The sequence below is a fragment of the Puntigrus tetrazona genome, chromosome 7 (assembly GCF_018831695.1).
Source record: "Puntigrus tetrazona isolate hp1 chromosome 7, ASM1883169v1, whole genome shotgun sequence".
NCBI classification, from domain to species: Eukaryota; Metazoa; Chordata; class Actinopteri; order Cypriniformes; family Cyprinidae; genus Puntigrus; species Puntigrus tetrazona.
The window spans coordinates 22769483-22779809 of NC_056705.1; the positions used below are offsets into that span (position 1 = coordinate 22769483).

Genomic DNA, 10327 nt, shown 5'->3' on the forward strand with positions numbered 1-10327 from the left:
TTTAAAATGTTCAGGTTCTGTGATGTGAACCACTTTTCAGTCCTATCTGCTTTCAGGCAAGTCTAATTTAATCTGACAATGTTCAAAGTCTCATGAAGGAAATACCTAAAGGGATAATTAACTAGAAAAGGAAAAACTCAAGTCATTTCTTATAATCTATATGATTTTATAACATTCAGACAGAATTTCCATTTCTAGTTTAACTATACTTTGATGACTGTGGTTTTCAATTAATGTTCACACACAGAATTTAACAAGGTTCCCATGTAACCAAAAAAATATATAATTTTTCACCGCAGTTGTCCGACATTATTATAATTAAATTATTTGTCACGGTGTAACATACAGTCAGAGGGCAATCTTGAATGAAGAAGCCCTGTCAGTATTTTTGATTTTACATTTAATTTAATTTCATTTTCCATTATATAACCTGCAAATCAAATCATCATTCAATCCAATTCGAAAACTATTCTTGATGCTTTTGTCTTTCTGTATTTACTATTCTTCTGTGTAATTAAGTGAATTTTCAGTTCGGAGGGTAACACATTACAAAATTACCCTCCAAATGACATCCTCCATAAAATAATGAAACTAAATGGAATAAATAATCACATCTATCTATCAGGTAGAGGGAGAGGATTAGGTTAGAATTAATGCTTTTAGATTTATGTAATTTGGTGCATCATAGAGAGACAGTCTTTCACATCTTTAATGTAATGCTTTCGGAAATAACTATCTGTAATATTGTACATAGGAGCGTTCCAGGAAGAAGTATCTTTGTGGTGAGGGACGTTGGAAATTCTGAAAATCCAAAGAAAAGGGGAATGGAGAAAGTGTGACATGAGCCACTGGTAGAGAGAGGAACCGTGGGAAATCCATCAGCACAGGTCGATATTGCAATGGAGGCAGCAGATGTCCTGTTGGTTTATAATGAAGACGACTGGATAAACAATACCTCAGATGCATTACAGTATACTAAATTACAGTAGAAATTAAAGAATAATTTCCATATTCCCGTATAAGTTTCTACTTAAACTTAACTCCTTAACATCTTAGTGCTACAGGCATAATCGATTAATAGCTGTGTTCAATAAATGAATACTGAAAGTCTGACTGAAAGACATTGTAACCTTGAGGCTCCCGTATCCTAGACATGCTGTACGTCTCTCCCAGTCGCTGAATTGGTTTCAGTCTAAACAAAAAAAAAAGAGATACATTTCTGATCATTTTAAAGACAGACAACACTTGTTTTTCAGAGCGTTACTTTATGCAAACTATTTAAACACGGACGCCTTCAGTATTTTATATGAGGATCTTTTTTGAGGTTGAATAGGACACATTTTTTCTTTAAACCTTATTTCTAAACAGGCTCAAGAAAAAAAAACTTGATTTGAATGAAAGGTTGTTGAGATAAATCACGATACATTTTAAATGTAGATGCGCTCGCAAAAAAATATACGACAGAAAATAACAACGATACATGGGAATCCCTATATGAGTTTGACATACCGAGGCGACTCTGAAGGCACGATGACGGCATCTTTCCTGCCCTCTGGTGGAGGTGCTGGTGCTCGAGTCCGATTGCCTTTTTGCACAGAGCAGAAATATTTGAGCACCTCCACAGGTGCAAATATACTCTGTATTCCTTCACTGCGTAGGAACACAGACCCACTGTGCACCTGTGAACCGCAATACAAATACAACTCAAATAAAACCTCAAAAATGTCTCTACCAACTTGATATCTGCTCCACACCTTGTACTTTCTGGTCCAGGTAAGCAGCCAGTGGCTGGCCATGTCACGGAGACTGCGGTGCTGGTTAGGCTTAAGCTTCGTCAGGGAGTTCCAGGACTCTAATTCTGGACATAACCACAGTTCAGCTTCTTCCACACCCAACCTCTGCAGCACACACAGCACTAAAGCCCTGCCAGAGATATAATAATAGATTGGTTCATTCCTGCATATGTATATGTATTTATAGGGTAGCTTACGTATCAATGTGTCCTGTGGTGTGAAACTAAAAATATATATATATATATATATATATATATATATATAAAAAATCTAACATTAAAGATAAAGTTTTCTCATGATATTTGCAACTAAGAATGAATTTTTTTTTTTATTTTCCCTACACTTTTGCTATGTCACACCATAGGAACTATTTGTGAACTACTCATATATATCACATTAATAATGACAACTGGGTGTCTCTTTGCTCAAAAAAAGGTGGGGACAGTTTAAGACAGAATAGCAGCTTCTTAACCGGAAATGTTCTGCAGTTGCTACTGCAGTATTTTGTATTCTGTTAAATGTGAAATATTTCTTACTTAAGATCAACGTCTTTATTTGCCAACATGGCGAGCAGCTCCACAATGGTGTCAAAACCGCCAGGACTTAGATACACCAGCACATTCAGCAGCTCACCGACAAAATGCTGTTCCTCCCTTGACTCCAAAACACACACTCACACATTCATACACATTCTTATAGTGAATAGACTCATTTGTAGTATTGGCAGAGCATTCATACATCTTATATGCTCTGTATTCAAGAAATTAAATCCAAACATTAGAAGTTGCTGCTATAATATTACGTGTGCCCGTGTGGATTTATTGTAGTAACACAATGTGATTTACCATGTTTTTGTGAATGCAGTTTTCCAGGCAAGCCAGCAATCCTGTGCTGAGGCATTCTTTGTCTAACACCTCCTGCTGTATTAGCATGAGTAATGAATTCAGGATGCCATTCTTCTGAGCCACGGCGCAAGACATCATGTAGTTCAACAGATGCTTGCAGAAGTCCTTGGGGTATAAAGAACTCGAAATGCACTGCAAAGGAAAAATGCAAGGATAAATAAGAATGAGGCATAAATTAGAAGGAGATTGGGAAGTGCTTTATAAAGAGTGATAGGCTTATTGTGCTTGTATTCAACTTACACTCAGATCAGGAAACATCTGCTGAAACCACTGTTCATCCACAAACTGTAGGAGGAACTCTGGTAGATGTGTGGTGGGAGAGGGTGGTGCAGAAGGGGGCGAGGGAGGGACAGAAGTGAGAAAAGTTGGGGCAGGCTCAGAGGGTGGAGTCAGAGGGGGTGTAGGACTCTTGATTGGTGGAAGGGGCTTTTGTGGCTGCAAATTAAAAAGATGAAATGGTTACGTGATAGCATTTCATTCTTTTCTTAAAATGCCTGCAAAATTCCGCTTGTGTAATCACACCTTTACGCATCTTAGTCAATCCTTACATGATATATGTCATTTTACTTAAATACACGTGACTAGAATGAACATAAGCACACATCCTTACAGTGTATATAAGTGTCTCTGCCACTGGTGAAGGTGGAGGAGGGCTCTTCTGTATTGATGGAGTCTTTATAATGGGTTTGAGATGCATGCCAGCCTCTTCCCTCTTCTTCGTCTCCTCCTCTTCATTATACAAGTGTTGCACTTCTTCTGGTTCACTCTGTTCATGACGAGAAAAAAAACACTATTATTTAATTAGTTATTTCTCCCCGCTGTGAATTCACACAAACCCTCAATTTTATGTTGTTAAAAATATAATTATGTCATTAATCGATGCAAACCTGTAAGACCTTTGTTTATCTTTAAAATTCAGGTATTTTTGATTAAATCTGAGAGCTCTCTGTCCCTCCATAGACAGCAAGGGTCCTTTCATGATCAAGGCACAGAACTGTGGTTAAAATAGTCCCATTTTGCATTACTGTAATTTTACGAAAATATTTCTTGGGTACAAAGAAAACAAAAATAACAACCTTTTCAATGATTTCTTCTCTTGTGGAACAGTCCCCTGCCATCATTGATGAGAAAAAAAATTGTTTAATAAAGTCTTTATTTTTATTCTCATAGCTTTGTAAAATGACGTTTGAACCACTGATGTCACATGGACTGTTTTAACAATGTTCTTGTGCCTTGTGCCTTGATCTGTCTATTCAGGGTCAAAAAGCTCTCGGATTTCATCAAAACAACATCAAAACAACAAACACTCACAAGGCGGTATTTTGATGTCATATATTTTGATGTCATAGAATGATCTATCTGCACAGACAGCCAAAACCTGGATATTTTAGGCAATTTAGAAGTCCTGGGCAGAACTGGCCCCCAGGGAAAGTGGCACATCTGGTCACTTTATTGTGTGATTTACAAGAAACAAAGAAAAATACTGCATTTTAATTCAAAGAACGCCTCTATTGGGTAATGCACGGACAGCAGACTGGTTATGGATATATTGCACATGCAAAATGCTAATTTAATAATAATTGTATTTAATACACCTTTTCCCACCTGTGTTTTAGGAGAATGTAGCCTTGTGGATAGGCCATCGGTAAAGGGGGAAGGGCTCAGAGGAGGAAGCTCAGGATGTTTAGGTGGGAAAAGTATAGCATACACATCAAACATATCTTCTTCTGGAATCTAGACAAATTATGCAAAACATTGATATTGGCAGACAATTACACATTTACACATTTATTTGGAAACTATTGTCTTAAAAGACAGTAGAAGTGGAGATTGTTAATAAACTTACCCTAATATCAAGGGGTTGCTTATAAATTAGACCCAGGTAATTATTGAAAGCCTCTCGTTTGGATTGTGTGTTGGCTGGTTTTCTCCTTCTGCACTCGACTTCTCCTTTTTGCAAGGATTCCAGATCTTTATGTATTGCCATAAGTCCCCTAAAGTCCTTTAAGACAAATATATGAATGAGCTCTGACACACAAACACACACACTTACATATATCTTACTGGAGACTTACTGGATCTTTTATCCTATCATGCCTTTCGGGGCCATCCTTTTTTGTAATATGGCAACTGTCTGTCCTAGAGTTAGATGTTAAAAGCAAAGAATAAGGATATGGATGTGTATCAATTTAAGGTAATTGAGTATCAATTTACCTGCTTTCGTGGCTCAAGATCCAAGATTTGGGTAATGTAGAGTCTGGACACCATTTCTAAGTGGGTGAGTGAAGTGAATGCATTCAAAATGAATGATTCATTTTGTGTGAACAAACTGTACAGACTTCACTATATATTGTGTGAACAACCTCTGTTCTAGAGTAAACTTTAGCCTTTCGTAAAATATTTATATTTAGCCATTACTAAATGAACTGTCTAACATAAGTGTTGCTAAAGATATAAAAAAGTTTGGAATAAAAGTGCTTTTAAATAAGCCGAATGCCATCAGATGTCACATTTGAAGCTGTACTTGCGTCCTGCAGGCCAGAGGCAGTAGTTGTGTGCGGGGGATTCTGTAGAGGTCTCCTGTGATGCCCAGTAGCAGGTCTCCACTCTCACAGTACGCCAAACACTCTGGCTCTGCATTCAGCTTGAGAATTCTGACACAAACAACACACGATTTGTAGACACAAACTGGCACGCAATGACAATGTGTTTTATAGAATATACACAACTACAAACGAAAACCTAACCTAAGGAGGTGGTTTTCCATGTCCCAGATCCGTACAGTCCCATCCTGACTGCTTGAAGCAAACATGCTCAGTTGATGACAAGCAGAGAGGCCTGGGGAAATATAAACAGACCGTTTCAATCTCAGGAGGGTCTGGGTGTTACATACTTTAATCTCATGAAACCTATCAATTCCTGGGTCATATTTCAATGTAATACCAAAAGGGAAAAAAAATCTCCTTTTATGAATAATACGATTTTTTAAAATCAAATTTCATTAGGATTTTTTTATTTTTTTTTTAAATTCAAATCAGCATAAATAATCTCTGTACACTATTTGGGAAATTGGCACATTGAGTGTGTTTGCCTGCTTTTGTTAATGTTAAAGTATATTGTAAGCAATTGCATAATTTCAAATATCTACTAAAGTAAGGTTTACTGTCTCTTACCTGTGATTTTGTTGTGATGCTTTTCATTGGGTTGCTGGTCAGATCTTCTTTGCCTCTCTAAGCAATATTGCACAAGGCTATAAGTATCATTCTCAGGATCTTGTAAGGCGAGGGTGATTTGGGTTCCCGTCAGTGCCATGAAAACAGGGGGCAGATCACACAACACGCTGAAATGGAGACTCAAACACTGCTGAGCACATGGGAGCACACGCCAAACCAGCAAAGCTTTATCTTCACCTGCAATATAAAGCCATGAAGATTATCTTGAGCAGACAGTCTGTGTGAATTAAGTGTGATGTAGTAAAGCGTGTGTGCACCTGCAGTCAGCACGTATCCACTGTTGAGGTATGCCTGCATGCTGCAGATGTCCTGGTTATTGTGAGCTGAAGTTCTGAACTGGACTTTGCCTGAATGCATATTAAGCACAGACACAAAACCACCACAATGGCCCAATATAACCAGAAACCTGTGAGAGACACACAAGATTATAATGTATCTTATTTTACTTTAAAGAAAAAAATTAAAAAATAAATGTTGCTAAAAAGAACCTGTTTTTTGCCTTGTGTGATCTCTGCATCTGTAAGGATCTCCATTCTTCCTGTCCACTTTGCATATCTTTAACATCATAATATAAGACCATACAGCAAACTGTGCCAATATTTGCTTGCATCTGCCCACCTGACCAATCCCAATGCTCTATCCCATGCCACTCATCCAATATTGTTACTGGACTAGTCAATGTATTAGCTATAGTTACCACTCCATCCTCAGTAAGGACCAGAAGAATCTCTTTAGGTACACAGTAATCAGCACACCTTATTCTCCCATTGGCTTGGAATCTATTGAGCACTTCACCGGTTTCTGCCGCAACAACTGTGACAACGCTGTTTCCATGGATACAAACTACACAGGCACGGAAGGACGGGGGGGTTGGTGGGGTCAAGATTTGGTGGACAGGACCTCTCTGGACCCCATCCAGTCTGCAGTGTAGATTGTAGAGACAATTGAAGATCCAGAAGTCCACGCTGTTGGTGGAGTATGAGAAGAAGGTGCCAGCACTATCTGGGCCTCCCATGATTAGAGGAGGGGGGCACACATTAGAAATGGACATAGTCTGGACCTGGTCTCCAACTTCTGGTCTCCAGCATCTCAAAGTACCATCAAGAGAAGATGACAACAACAGGCCAGACACAGGACACAGAACCAGAGAAGTGACAAGAGCTGGAGAAAGGTCACAAAAACACGCACTTGTGATGAAAGTAGAGTGAACTGACAAAAGTCTTAAGTGCTGCTGGTTTACATTGTTGATATTTAACATAATTTCAACACTACAGATCCAAATGCTGTCACTTGTCACACATACTTTGAAATTGTATTAAAAATAATATTAATTTTCTAACCAGTATGTCCCACAAAGGACATTTGAAGTTCCCAGTCTGGTCCCCACACTCGGATTGTCATATCTGACGCAGTAACTACAATATCCCTAAATGGACAGTAGACCATCCCTGTGATTTCCCTAAAAAAAGGAGGCTGGTTTAATAGAACAAAAGTAAAGATTTTACATACACATCTATTTTCCGTTTGTGCTTTTTAATGCTATTACTTGTCTTGGAAAAGGAGGTTGCTAATAAGTGGCTAAATGGGACTACAAGGGTTTTCGGGGACATTAATGGTAGTGATGCTGAAATTACAGAACCATAGGTGCAGTGCATTTAAAGCCTACATCTAATTTTACTCTTGGTAAATGCATTTATACTTTAACATTAAGTAAAAGTTGTGAAAATTGTTCTTTTGTGAAAATCATCATAATGAACAAAACTGGTAATGGTCATAAACGTTTGCTGATCAGGGAGCTCATTTTCTGCTATATTTAAAAGCCAGTGGGCAAATCCTATCGTGTTTTTGTCAAGGGAACCTGGCTAACTTTCAGGTTAGCCTACAAAAATAAATCACCACTGCAGGACTCAATATTTAGAAAAAGGAATCATCCAAGAATGAATGCATGCATATTTGGATTCATTCTGCATTTTTAATAATTGCTAACAAACATCAATGATTGTAAATGTTTTTGACAGTCATTGCTTAGCATTGACTGAATTCTTGTAAACAGGCCTTAATAGCTGCAAATGGCTGAATTAATACAAAACATTAAAAACAAACCTTAAATGGAGGTTCTTCTTGTGCTCCACAATGCATCCCTCTGTAAGGTCCACCACAACCACAGCTCCTCCATATGCAGCCAGTGCTCTGAGGCCCTGCTCAGTCCTGCCAGTCATCAGTGCTAGATGTGTGAAAACAACTTGTCTCCCCAAACCCTCCACCACTCGTTTGCGACACACCAAGTGTGTGAGGCACCACACACATATGTTTCCCTTTCCAGCTGTGACAAGCTCATTAGAGCGCTCCAAAATCTGTGACACAGACAGATGAAAACACGTCTCTTTAATTTGCTTTCAGTACACGTTCCAGTGATCAAACTGTGTCCTCATAGGTTTCTCAAGCTATTTGACTCCGAAGGCCCCCCAACAAAAATGTCCTCAACAAAAATCCCTCAACAATACAAATACCTCCTTTTTAAAAATCTAAATTGCAATAAGTTAGAAATAAATATCTAAAATCATTATAATTTCAATCATCAGATTGTAAAATTACATAGCTGTCTTTAACCAGAAATTAAAATGTCGTAATTTATTCTCATGTTGTTCAAGACCTATAAGGCCTATGACTTTTGCTTCTATGGGACATACAAGAAGATATTTTGTATGAACATACTACAGAATACTATGGAATCAATCAGAAGGACAAGTATTTTCATTTTAGATATTTCATTCTGATACCCTACTGGTCCCCATCCTCTTGGTTAAAAACCACATTTAATGTCAACATTTCATTTAGCTGCAAACATATTCCAGGTTTAATTGCGTCAATTAATTGCATTAATTGCTATGGTTTGAAAAGTTTTTTTGTTGAAGTCACACCTTGCACACTCTCACATCCATGGTCTCCACAGCATGAACTAGAGAGTTCAGTTCTGCATCTAGTATGGTAAGAATGGCCCCAGGTCCCCAGCCAACCAGTCTTCCTGGCAGATGTGTGGAGGTGAGGCCGGCATAACGGATGACGAGGGGCTGACAAAAAGACAGATCTCTTGGACGGCCATCGGGATAATAGAACTGCACATGACCGCTACTGTGGAGACTAGCGAAGCCTGCGGCTCCTTCACCACAGGTCACGTGTGTAACAGTGTCTTCACAGGAGAGGTGGAGGACATGACAAAGACCATGGGTGAGAATGCCGGGGCTACGTTTCCCATGATTCATCTGGAAAGAGGCAGAATGTTCAACACAATCAAAGTAAAAAGTGTTGGAGCAGGTCCAAGAACAAGGTGTGAAGAAATACAAAGAAATAAATGAATGGCCTGTGATTTAAGGCTCCCTGTTCATGCATTATATAGCCTATAGATTAAGAATAATTATAAAGCATACAATATATACATAATATATTTTACATTAATGCATATGCGTGACAATTTTATATATATATATATATATATATATATATATATATATATATATATATATATATATATATATATATATATATATATATATATATGACAGTCAAGTAATTCGAGCTTAAAGACATTCCCTTACTTCATCGGTGCTCGCCGTCCACATTTGACAACTTTTTTCATCATTTGTTCGTTCAGGCGATGAACTTTTTAGAGACTCCATCTCTTCTATAACCATTTTATTTCTTCATGTCACCTCACGGATTGGGAAGCTTCCTCTGATTCAATTCACTCGGAGTTGTTGCCGGATTTCTTCTTTGGCTAGCGCTAGTTTATGTAGCTATTACGTTATTCAAAGCTCATCATGCTACGTTTTGTTTGTTCGTGACAGTTTTCTCATGCGTACCTTGTCACTCTTTGTTATTAAAAATCTGTCTATTCGGCTTAACAGTGAAAGAGCTGAAGGTCGTTAACAGAGAGCCGCGCGACTAGAGCCGTTGGGCAACAGTTACCATGGAGAAAACGACAAACAGTTATTGTCCATTTAACTCGTAATGGTCCTCATCTACAGAACAAGTCTATGTAAGACAATACAAGTTTGTGTAAAGCAAAGTTTTTTCCTCTCACTTATCAATATTAAACGTTGCCATACAAAATGATTTTAAAGGATTTCATATTACGCGTAATATGCACTTTATTTATCTCTTTCCATATGTTCTAATGTTTTGACAGATATCTTTACTACCCTTTTTCATTTTACCATTACTATTTTAATTATGTATAAAATAATAATTGAATTCGAAACAGCGCTGGTTTAATCGACCTGGTAACGACGACAAATATTTTACAAAAAAGTGTTTGAAAATGCAACCAGAGACAGACTATTAATGCCTCGTTCAGACTGTCAGCCCACATCCGATTTTGTGTATACCTGATTGGAAT

The 10327-nt window shown here is 37.9% G+C and overlaps 1 protein-coding gene across 3 annotated transcripts; it reads right to left on the reverse strand.

Annotated features, from left to right (window-relative positions):
* Nucleotides 1-149: 149 nt before the first annotated feature.
* Nucleotides 150-9844, reverse strand: wdr97 (WD repeat domain 97). 3 transcript variants are annotated; one of them, XM_043245605.1, is made up of 21 exons: nucleotides 9528-9844; nucleotides 8853-9194; nucleotides 8035-8285; nucleotides 7272-7390; nucleotides 6420-7092; nucleotides 6189-6337; nucleotides 5872-6108; nucleotides 5446-5536; nucleotides 5223-5352; nucleotides 4913-4968; nucleotides 4774-4837; nucleotides 4545-4700; nucleotides 4304-4432; nucleotides 3309-3464; nucleotides 2939-3133; nucleotides 2639-2830; nucleotides 2330-2451; nucleotides 1755-1923; nucleotides 1510-1679; nucleotides 1131-1192; nucleotides 150-917 (listed from the first exon to the last, which is right to left on the reverse strand). In XM_043245605.1, the coding sequence occupies exons 1-21, from the start codon at nucleotides 9621-9623 to the stop codon at nucleotides 733-735; spliced, it is 3744 nt and encodes a 1247-aa protein (XP_043101540.1). In that variant the 5' UTR covers nucleotides 9624-9844; the 3' UTR covers nucleotides 150-732. The 3 variants fall into 3 exon arrangements, 1 of the variants encoding a protein (XP_043101540.1); XR_006251462.1 differs by having other exon boundaries at nucleotides 839-917; nucleotides 1510-1585; XR_006251463.1 differs by lacking the exons at nucleotides 150-917; nucleotides 1131-1192; nucleotides 1510-1679 and having other exon boundaries at nucleotides 1788-1923; nucleotides 2330-2446.
* Between the last annotated feature and the right edge of the window lie 483 nt (nucleotides 9845-10327).